Consider the following 12,329-nt stretch of genomic DNA (forward strand, 5'->3'; position numbering starts at 1 on the left):
AACCCTTAATTTTTCATATGACTTATACTGTTCATTGGATCAGTAATCATGATACAGTATGTGTCAAGTAGTAGCAGCTACCTGCTCAGACTCTGGCAGCTTATGCCTTTCCAGAAGGCATAGGACAGGTGATATAATGCCACACATGATCTTGTATGGTCAGTTTCAGAGTGCAGGCACATACTGTTGAATTCAGGTGGTGGGTTTTCAGTGACAGGAGGGAGGTTGCTGTACCAACCAATGAAGTTCAGCAGCATCATAATTGCATATGTATAAGTTTGATGAGGTCCATTTACGGTTATTTCAGGGTGGCAACCAGACAGAATAGTCAAGGCACGTTACACGTACACACATTTATAAAAAGATTGCAATTTATAAAGGTAAATTGCACAAAACTGTGTGCATGTCAGATTTTATAAATCTGCCAACCAGCCAGGTTCCTAACTCAACAGAGAGGCTTCCAGGCTGCCTCGGGCCTAAAATGTGGCTCATGCTTTTGAATGTTCAAAATACAGGAAAATACTGTAAAACCGCTGGCTTGAGAGGAGAAATTAAACTGAAAATCTTTAAAAAATTAAGAATTTATTTATATTCACAAAAGGAAGTAAAAAAACAACCAAAACAAGAAAAAAAGGCTAAAGGGGTATTCTTAAAAAAGCAATCAAAGACAAACAAGTCTAAACCACTGTCCAAAAAAGCAGAATTCAAATACATCAAAAAAATCCACAATAACCAGAAAATCCAGTCCAATAATCAGAAATGGCCAATGCCAACTCTCCAACAATCAATAATCTTCTGAGGGACTCATCTATGCCTTCAACAGAATATGAAGGTGGAGGACAACTCAAAACGTGACTTGAAGCTCATGTAGACAATTAATATTAACAAAAACTATATAATAACCAAAAAACATGAAAAACTATAATTCAAAAACAACAATAAAATGCAACAAACACTTAAGCCTGGGATGAAACTGTTGCTGAAACATAACAGGCCACATGGATTGGAGTATTAGAGTGTGGTTTAAAGTTGGAGCTTTGCTGAGTTTGATTTTTACCTGTGACCTATAGCTTCTTTACACAGTCAAAAGACATTCCCTCAGGTATAGTGCACTCTATGAATTACCCAATGAATGCGACTCCTGTTCCAACTCCATGACCTCAAGTATTTAAAGTATATGTAAGATTAATAAATGATAATGTCTCTCAATTATTGTAGCAAAATTCATTAAAGGCAATATAATAGAAAATATTAAATAGCAAGAGGGCAACAACTGCCTTACAACTCCAGATTCCAGGGTATAAATCCAGTCCTGGTCACTGTCTGTGTGGAGTTTGCATTCATTCCCCATATTTATCTCAATCCCTTTGTCTACAAAGTCTGAAATAAAAATAAGTATATTTTGAATGTTGTGGTGTCGGATGTAGGCAGCCAAGTTTCCTGTGTCTTTTGTTGGACTCCTGGGGCTGCCTTAATGGAAGAGAATGGTATACCAAAGCAAAAGCTGCTGTCAAATGCTCTCCATGTGATATTTTGCTTTTCTACTGAGACAGTGTTTGAAAACTTTCTTTTTTGGTGGAGACAAGCTTGTTGACTTCAGAAAAATGAACTTCCTACATAATACTTGACTGGACTGCTACAAGTTAAAAGCACAGTTTGGCAAAAAAAAAAAAAAAACATTAAGGATGTGAATGGGTATTTTACAGCATTTTGCACTTTCTAACAGAATCACAAAAAAATCCCACTATAAAAACATTTAAGTATTTCACAGTGTTAGCACTGTGGTCTAGTTCTATTTCTGGCCCAGTCCTTGTCTGTGTAGAGTTGACATGTTCTCCTTCTGTATATGTAAGTTGTCTCGGGGTGGTATAGTTTCTTTGACACTTCAAATTTGCTGGTATCTGTGAATGTGTGTGATGTACTGGACTTTCACCATATTTAGAGTGGGTCTATGTTTTACCTCCTATGATGTCAAGACAGCTTCTGGTTCCTGCCACCTTGAAATGAAAGAAACACTGTGTACTCTGAAATGATGCAGTAGAGTGTTGAACCATGTTAGCCATAGATTGATACAGGAAAAAGTAGGGTGAAATGACACCTTTTATTGGCTAACTGAATAGATTACAAATGCAACCTTTCGAGGCAGCTACACCTTGCCTGATGAAGGGGCCTTAGCTGCCTCGAAAGCTTGCATTTGTAATCTATTTAGTTAGCCAATAAAAGGTGTCATTTCACCCTACCTTTTCCTGTATTACTCTGAACTGATAAAGAGTAAGTGGTGCTAATCCACAGAAAAGAGAAAGTTTAAGCTAAAATGGCTGTCTATGAACATGAAATCAGTTGTCCTTGAAAATAAAATATTTAATAAGCAATCCATTTATGATTTACATTTGTGTATTTCATATAGATGGCCTCAGATTTTTGCATTCCTTTCTTTGATTTTAACATTTTCTGAACACTTATTGCAATACAGGATTGCATGGTGTGGAACCCACAGCATGAACTATCCCTTGATGGTCCATGACAGGGAAAACTCACATACACATTCATTCTGTTGGGAATGTCAGAAGTTTTCTATTTAACTCCTGAAAGACACTTTCATTTAATAGAAAGTCAGAGATTTCAAAGTCATTAACAAAAGGGTAGTCAAATATAACCATGGTCAAAACACAGTAAGACAAGAGATCAATAATCAAGTTTAAGTAATAGTGCTTAAACTTCAATAGTGTTGAAAACAGATTTTTCTAAAAAGAACAGTGCTCAGAAAGCGTTTTTTTAAGAAAAATAATGGTCAGATGTTTAAAGTCCACCATAATTTTACAGGCTAAATTTACTTTGTAAACATAATGCATTATAGCTGCATTAAGCTCTAAAATGGCAGTGCCCATGAAAGCAAATACAGAAAACATCACCAGTGACAATGATATGATGTCAACAAAATAACAGTAAAAATATAAAATATACAAAAAAATTAGCATCATTTGAGCATTTCTTATTCAAAGTAATTCTCTTCAAAGATACAAAGCAACCACACCTACAGGTCCTTGGAATGTAAGAAGAAATTAAAGGATCCAGGGAAAACCTTCACAGACAGACAGAGACACATACTGTAAAGGGAGAATTTGCAAATTCCACACAGATGTACACCAGGGCTTTTTGAGGTGTGAGTTTTGAATAGCACAGCGTTTGTTTTGATGTCAGGATTATTTAACGTTTCTTCTCTATTAATTCTCATAGCATCTTTGTGCAAATCTTTTTTTTTAACATTTGATTTAATTTATTAAAATCAAATAACAATCCATACAAGCAAGTTAAGTTTTACAAAACTAGGTTCAAACCAAATCAACTCCCACCCAATCTTTGTGCAAATCTTAACAGGAATTTATTGTTTTTCCCAGTTCCTCATTGCTAAAACGAGTACAGAGACAAACCTTACAGTAATGCAATCCATTCTGTAATTAAATTAAATAAGAAGAGGTTTGGCAGAGTTCCATACAACTAAGAGTTGGTAAACTAGTCTAATAAAATCAAAAAATAAAAATAAATGCAAAAATATAATGCAGTGCTTCAAAAATGCATACTGGGAGAGAACCATTTGGAAAGAAGATGAAACAAATGATCAAATCATTTACAAACATACAGTTATAAGAGTTCTTACATGTACAAGGTATCATCATTTTCAGATGATTGCTGAATCGTGGGTTTATATAAAATCCAAGAGCTAAACTACTGATTGGGTAAAAAAATATCCATCCAGTTACTTTGGAATGGCAGAAACAACTTCAGTACCAGAAGAAAATCCTAAAGGGAAGGTGCCAATTCAACTATTCCACAAAAGACTTAAAATCAGTCATAGAAAAGTCTGAACTAGCACAAGCCATCCTAATTCAGGGCGTTCATAAAAAGTGTAATGATTTATTTCATGAAATAGAAGTACATGATAAACTAGAATAATTCCATCAAATATTTGAAATATTAAAATGTGTGCTTCAATTGAAATGTTTAATGTCTAAATATTATTGACTGCGTGAAGTCCGGGACACTCCAGCCACCCCAACCCCAACACAGACAGGCAGCTACACAAATTTTGCATAGCACACGTTTATTTTTTCTATGTGGGGAAGTGCTTTCTTCACTTTTCACAACAGCACACTGTCCACAACACCAAGCAAGTCCTTTTCGCCTTCACTCCACTCCTCCTCACTGGTCCTTCTTTCTCCTGACTCTAGACTCCAGATGTTCACTGACCTTCTTCCAGCAGCACTTCCCAGTGTGATAATAATGCTGCCAAACAGGGCCCAGTACATGTCCAGGTTCCCCCTCGCTGCAAGCCAAGGGGGCTTCTCACTATTGGTCCGAGGGGGGGACAGTATCCAGAATAAACTCTCTCCCTCGGTCCTTCTGTGCCGAAGGTGTCCTGGCCAGGTAAGGGCCCCGGCAGTTTGCCACAATTACAATAGCAATTTGTCATTTTTCACCCTCTGGTAGAGGTCCATCAAGGGCTAGATCTCTAGTAAAGGATCAAAAATCAAACAATATATCATATTCATAATCACTGACTTTGAAATAGTCTTTAACCTTATGGGAGTGGCTCTAAGGGGCTAAGACCACCAATAAAGAATCAAATATCAAACATATTGTCATATTTGTGATCTGCAACCCCCAAATAGCATAAAACAACATTCCACATGCCTATATTAGTCATACCCAGTTATTCAATGTTTTGTGAAAAAAGTAACTTACACCTCATATGCCAATAGGACGTGAATCACTGGGGTCAGTTGATGTGGCATGCACAACTTTAAGTCCTCCTGATCATTGTTGCTAAAGACACCTATTAGTTTTTCTCATCAGAGTGTAATTTCTTGCACAAAATATGGTCCAAAATATGCTTGAAAGTTAGGTTTTTCAGGTCTAGAGGGGCAAAAATAGGGCTGAACCCAAAAAATGTTGATATCTTGCATTACTAGATAAGTCAGATATCACATGTGGGGGTATTCTCGTACTGGTGAGTCAATAGGCACCACACCAAAGAAGTGACTTTACAGTGTTCATAAGTAACTCTTAAGAACACAATACAAGCATTGCTTTCATTTACCAAGTTTTAAATTGATTCTTATGCAACAGCCATCTCATATTGCCCTACACCAGCAGTTAAATGGATTAGATACTGTGTCACCATAAAGTTTTTTCATCAGTTAAGCTAGTAAGGTTCTTGTTACCTCAGCAGCGCTGCTCAACTGTTCATCACTCTCTGTGGCTCTCACAAGTAGAAGATAACGGTGCTGATCGTTCTCATAATCAACGTTTCTCGTGAGACTGATCTTGCCCGTATCCTGCTGGATACTGAACAGACTGCTTGGATTAATGAGGAGGCTGTAGCTGAGCACTCTCTTCTGGAAAGATGTCGCTGTGACTGTCAAAAACCTGGAGTAAGGAGAGACGGCAAGTCAGATCAGGGCCAATTGAGTAAAGAAAGTCATTATCTAAAGCACACGCAAAGTTTTCCTATCATTAGCATAAAGTATAGTAGCAGGAGTATAAAGAATATTTCAAAGGCTTGTTTTTATTACTTAAACAATTTTTTCATCTCTATAAATTTAATGACATTCAATGACTTACAAAACAGTAATATTTATAATTGCTCAGCAGCATTATAATTCAAGCTATTTACATAAAAGGCCATAATCTTCTCTTTAAATGTATACTCAGGCTTATTTTTTGCCTCAGTAACTTGACTGAAATACATTTTAATGCCATGTTGGCTTGGTATAGCATGTGAAGTGCCAGTCTATTATAGAAATATCAATTGTGATGCAAATTGAAGGGTAGATTGTGATCTGTAAAGCATGCTGGTAGGAAATGACAAGTTTGTACTATGAAATTTCTGAGCTCTTTTTAAAGGATTGATTTTCTGCATTTTTTTCAACTTTCGTTATTATAACTAGTTTTGTTCGACAATACTTGTGAAACTGTAATAATCTGATTAATGGAAAATGCCAATAATAAAGCAAAGGTTAAATACTTTTTCTTGTAAAATAATGTCAAATGTGTTATTGTTTAATCAAAGTAAAGTGATTTTTGTGCTCTGAGAGAAAAAAAAAACAGTAACTATAGTAATGTTTTTGACCAGGGAACAGCTCTCCTCAAAATACATCCCCAAATATGAGAAAACAGTAAGGGTTAGGCTTAGGCAACTTAGATGTACAGTATGAATTGTCAGCCAACAAAAGATGGCATGGTATGTTAAATGTGCTAGCCGACTCTTAACAGTACAGTCTTGTTAAGGTTAGTAAGAATATAACAAACAAATCTGCCCTGAAATAAAGTATAATAATTTATTTTTATAAAGCATTTTTCACACTATTGTTCCATTTGGCATTGATGCTGTAATTTCCCATTCAGTAAAATATACTTACGGCTGTCCCACTGGGGTACTTTCAGGCACAGAGGCAGTGTAGGAAATGTTGGTAAATTGTGGCCCACGTGGTCCTGCCATGACAGACACTACTGCTGGCTGACTTCTACTTCCCATTTTATCAACAGCAAGCACATTGAGCTGGTATTCCTTGTTCTTCTGCAGTGGCAATCCAGTTGTTTTGATCAAGCCACGTTTCTTATCAACTTCAAACCGTCCATCACCACCTACAAATAAGTCAACATGTAATAGAAACATACAGATATCAGTCAGTTAGGTAAACATCTCTGGCAGTCTGTGTCAGGATGTTAGTATAGCAAACCTGAGGCAGTGAAATCTGAGAAAAATGCTGATGTTTACATGTACTGCATCATTATCATTGTGAAATGATTACTTCAAACAATCAAAAACCATGTTTCATCTCTTGAAAATTCCAAAGTTGCTTTAAACATTCTAAAACCCTATATTTCCTACACACTAGCACACAAATGTTAGCATTTTTGTGTTCAGAGAGGGTCACACCAATAAAGTAGTTGTTCAGAATTAGTTCATTATTTAGAGCTATTACATCCAGGCAATCAGAATTCTATTAAGGTTCAAAAGTATAATATTAGACCAATCCAAAATTTCGAAATCATTGCCTGCAACAACATTCTAATCACTTTAGCTGTGCTAAAGAGATTTGTTTTTGCTGTTGTTGGTATGAATTAAATAAAACCCAGTTTGACTTAAACATGTTGTAAAGGTCACAGCAGGGACGTAACTAAGCATTTCACCACATATTGTACTGTATGTATATTTTGTATGTGACAATTAAATTCTAATTGAATTTGAATCCTTGGAAATAGCTACTCTTTTGGTAAAATTTGATAGCAGGAAGGAGTCACGCATGCTTGTCAGAGGCTCACCTTCTGGATTCATCAGAGGCAAGTGCTACAATGCTGGACAATGGGGGAGAGGGCGGGGCACTGCCACCAACAGTATCATCTCTTTTTCCACCCTCAGCTCCAAGGAGATTCCCAGTGAGGGTGACTCCTCCCATTATGGTTCAAGGCCTATAGAATTGAGAAGTACCTGAATGGTGGCGTCTCATTTGGGAAAGCGCCGATCATCACATAGACCTCCAAGATGAGTGCTGATCGCTCTTCAGAGCTACTCAACCTGTTATTAAAAGGGTCAACCCACCATTTATTTTGGACTTGTGTATTTCCTCACTCGACCACAACACATAATTACCTGTTTCAGGTTATTAGTACTCTACATGGTTGTAGATGGTTTGGGTTGGGATTCTTGGGAGGGGGTGCTGAGTGGTGTTGGGATTCTTTATGATGGCCGCAAGAGTTTTGAGAAGCATTCCTGAAAGTTCCAGGTTCCTTCTGATCATGGCAAAACATGCTTAAGTTTGGGAGCTAACTGGTAACAAGTGTCATCTGACTGGGACAAAGATAGACCAGTGTATCTTGAGAGGAGGGTGAGGGTGTTGTGTATTTATGCATATTTTTGTGTTTTTTAGTTGTTTCTGCTCACTTTCAATCATTATTTTTCTTATTTTATGTTATTTCTGTTGTTTTTGTTTATTATTAGTTAATTACTTACTTTCTCATTAAGTTTACATGTGTTCTTTGTAGTTCGGGGGCCATTCCCCAAAAGGCCAGACCACCGTGATGTCATAACTGCTGTGTTGTCCTTCTAGCTTTATATTCAAGTCAGTGACAGGATTCAGCATCCAAGCATTTTGTTCTGTGGTGCTGTGAGTATTGTTTTATTGGATTTTCTGTTTTGTTTTTTTATTCTCTTGCTCTGCTTTAAGAATTGTGTTTTCTGGTTTACGTATTGGGACTCTGTTATTTAGGATTTCCTTTTACGCAATTCCTTTTTGTCTCTTTTGCTCTTTAGAGCCCTGCTTTTTAATTTTCTATTTTTTGTTAATAAAAACTTTTTTTGATAAAGAGGCCACCTTTTGTCGGCAAGACGAGATTTATAGTGACACTCCTATTTATGGTGCTTTTTAATACATTTTTAGAACTTTTACATTTCTTTTGAATTCCTGTTGGGCCGGCAAGGCCTGAGGCAGGCCAGTGGAGTTGGGATTATGCCCCACTGGAGTGAAGCCTTTCTAGGAAGGTAATGGAGGCCTGGCCTGGCCAGTAAAGCCATTTAGTGAAGCCTTTTGGAGGCCTACCATCCAAGTTTATTATTTTTGTGTCTTCAGTTTGCCAGGAAGGTAAAAAAGGGGAGTAGTTGATGGTAGTTGCTGGTTGGGTAGTAGACCTGCCACCCTAAAGGTGAAGAGGTTCTTTATTGTGTCTAGTAAAACCCACAGTGGCATTGGATTTCTTATTTTCTGCAATGTGCATTTGGTTACTCCTTTTGATCCACCTAAACTTGTACATCTATTTTGTTAATAAATAATCTGTTTTACATTTTCCCCCAGGGACACTATAATCAAGTATAAACTGGTAATTTGGAAACTTAATAACTGTATAGGTAATCAATAAGACTCATGTGAATAAAGGCTTAAGACCTAGAGCAGCTACTATGAAAATTCAGTTAAGTAACTGTGAATTTCCAAGTATGCCAGAAATACTGGTCAATTTACTTTTCATTTGAAAGAAAGAATTGATATAAATTATGTTTATAAATTACTTTAAATAACAGTGGCCATTCTACAATGTCTTATTTTGACATTATTATTATCTGGTCAATGATTATTACTTGAGACACCATTTGCTGTCTGAAGTTAAAGAAATCAGCATTGCTTGCTGACTGGTATCTCCAAGAGGATGCCAAAGAATTGTGAATCTCCCTTGAAGTGTATAAAATCTTGCTGCAAGGGCAATTCTCCACATCATTGGGATCTTTGGTAGCTGATTAACAACTAGCGGGAGTTTTGTGTCTTGAGGCTTACTGTGATATTGATCCTCATATTTCACAGCTGACTGCCAATGCTTAAGTCTTTCAAATCATTTCACACACCTGTAAGCTTTTACAAAGAAACAGACACAACTATAGTGCTAATACTGCAATTTTTTGAAGTTTTTATTAGTAGTGTTCATAAAATATATTGTAATTCACACTTTGTAAGAAGATGTGATATTAAATAGAATGCAACATTAGAGTTTCGCTGTCTATATTCCCAACAGTGGACTGATACCTTGCCTGTTTGAATGAGAAGACCTTCTCCTGTTGTTTAGATAGGTGTTTCCTACACCCAAATAACTTAAGAAGGCATTAAATAAATATATTACCTAACGCTATATATACTGTCATAGTATCCATGGATAATTTACAAACAGTCCACTCATTCATTTCCAATGACTGCTTTCCTGAAATAGGGTCACAGGAGATTTGAGTCAATCCTGATAGCATCTAAAAGAAAGCCACTCTATTACTGGAAAACAGGCCTTGCATTGGGTTACTTCAGTTTTACCAATTAACCTGAATGTCAAAATCTTTGGCATATGGGAAAAAAACTGGAGGACAGTTCCCACATAGATGTGGAAAAGCTCAAGCTTAACTAACACAGGCAGTGCCCATGTCAGGATCTGAACTGAAAATGCTAAAGCTGTGAAGCAATACCACTAACTACGATCCCACTGCTCTGTCAAAACATAAAAGATGTCAATCTTAAATATAGAGCTTCTGATCTTGACTTACCATCTGACAGGAAGAATTCCACCTCTCCATTGATCCCCTCATCTCCATCACGAGCTATCAGCTTGTAGACCACCGTGCCAGGTGCTGCTTCAGGAGACACCACCGTTAAGAATGGAAATGGCACCATTGCCCACTCTGGTGAATTGTCATTCACATCTGTGACTATGAGTTCAACACGCATCAAGTACCAATCTGGACCTATTGAAATGGGGAAGAACAAATAAACAAACTGATTATGCTTGAATACTTCTAGCAACATAATGGGTGATTTAATCTTTAGTCAACCTAAAAAAACAATACTTTTAGGAAAATGGCTAAGTGAATTGGAAATATTATTTTTAATATTACATCAGATAATATTAAGGTGCATTCTTACATGAAACTTATTTATAATAAAGGGTAGTAGTCTGTAACCTGGGTCTAATGGAAATGCTTCAGAGTTTTTCTTTTGGCAAAAAAACATAATTTTCAGACTGCGATATCTAATGATTAGCCTCACACTATAATGCATTTTCAAAAACAAATACTACCAGCAAAGGAAAAAAGTATTGTTCTTATTGCATTCAGCAAAGACCTCCAGTTATAATTGGCATCTTAGAAAAGTACAGAAATATAGAAATTATATAAAAGGACTAAGATGGAAACTTCATATTTATTGTGAGAAAAGAAATATATCAGACAATCTGTAGCACAACATTTTAACACTCTAGAGCCATGGGATTGGTGTGTCACTTTTCTCAGCATATCACCACCAGAGCTTTAGCATTGTTTTTCAAAATTTAGATGAACTTCTCTATACTAAAAAAGTACAAATGTTGTAACATAAAACCTTGCCAAACGAATCAAATCTTCTATCATTCCACTTCCTGAATTATCAGATTCCAGAGCCTATTTCAACATCAGTGGGCATTAGACTGGAAGTGACATTGGACAGGACACGTGCCCTTTGAAGGGCCATACTTTTTAGTTATTGCAGAATTATACAATAAATTGCGTTTACATAACTTCTGAAGCAAAACAATCATACAAAGAGAAAAAAAAACAAACAAAAACCACAAAGCACTTTCAATCCTTAGGGCAATTAATGCCTGTAGTCTGTCTCTGAATGAGAGCTTTAAACTTATGAACCCTTGTGGCAAATGAAAATAAAATCCTCCCATATTACTGTATGGATGTGTTATACACTGATAGTGCCCCAGGAGACACACAGTTGCCAGCTTTGTTCTCATATTTGCAACATTTTGACTTAATATAACAACAAAATAATACAGCAGCCTGCAACACCAATATGTCTGCAACTTTCTGTTCAATATTGTTAACAGTAACCTGCCAGGTTCATATGTATTACAAGTTTATAGGGTCTTTACTATCAGGTGTACAGAATACAGTGAAATTCTTCCTTATATGTGTATCACCACTCTTTGGCACTATGATTAGCTATACTAATAAAACGCAAAGCCCTCACTGACTGACTGACTGACTGACTGACTCACTCACTCACTCATCACTAATTCTCCAACTTCCCGTGTAGGTAGAAGGCTGAAATTTGGCAGGCTCATTCCTTACAGCTTACTTACAAAAGTTAGGCAGGTTTCATTTCGAAATTCTACGCGTAATGGTCATAACTGGAACCTGTTTTTTGTCCATATACTCTACTGGAGGAGGCGGAGTCACGTATCGCGTCATCACGCCTCCTACGTAATCACGTGAACTGAAAACAAGGAAGAGATTTACAGCACGAGTCAAACGCGGGAACGAAGGTAAATGACGTTAATTGTTGAGTGTCTTTTAATACTGTGTAAGCATACATATTAACACGTGCAATTAAACGTGTGCATTTACGGGGTGATTTCTCAGGCTTAAAAGCTCGCCTTTTATTAAAAAGGTAAATGCAAACTGTTTTCATTCTGAAGGGCACAAACCACGTTAGATTTCAGCCGTTAAGCGCGCAAAAATGTCGGTACACTAGATAAATAAGCGCAACATATTATCAGTTGTATTGTATGCTTACAATACATATAGAAATGTGTTAATCGTTAACTAATATTATGGGATGGTGTTTTTCGACGCCTTGATTTAAACGATTGAATGTCTTGGTGGGTTTGCGTAGCTTATTGTCAATATCTTTACACCTCTTTTTAAGACTTATTGACTGAAACGGGCTTTCACGAAAAAAGTTAGGGCTTTGCTACAGGATACACCCTCCACAAGTTAAGGAAGTAAAAATAAAAGGTATATATTTCTGTTTTATTTA

General features: G+C 36.6%; 1 protein-coding gene across 2 annotated transcripts in view; it reads right to left on the reverse strand.

Annotated features, from left to right (window-relative positions):
• Nucleotides 1-12,329, reverse strand: part of si:ch211-186j3.6 (neural-cadherin) — a 631,675-nt gene that overhangs the window by 445,984 nt on the left and 173,362 nt on the right. For both annotated transcript variants that reach the window (XM_051932159.1, XM_028809678.2), the window contains exons 2-4: nt 10,076-10,273; nt 6,420-6,645; nt 5,223-5,427 (exon numbers count right to left, since the gene is read on the reverse strand). In XM_051932159.1, coding sequence (XP_051788119.1) covers nt 5,223-5,427; nt 6,420-6,645; nt 10,076-10,273 — 629 coding nt within the window. The remainder of the gene's footprint in view (nt 1-5,222; nt 5,428-6,419; nt 6,646-10,075; nt 10,274-12,329) is intronic.

This window comes from Erpetoichthys calabaricus, chromosome 9, assembly GCF_900747795.2.
Source record: "Erpetoichthys calabaricus chromosome 9, fErpCal1.3, whole genome shotgun sequence".
NCBI lineage: Eukaryota > Metazoa > Chordata > Cladistia > Polypteriformes > Polypteridae > Erpetoichthys > Erpetoichthys calabaricus.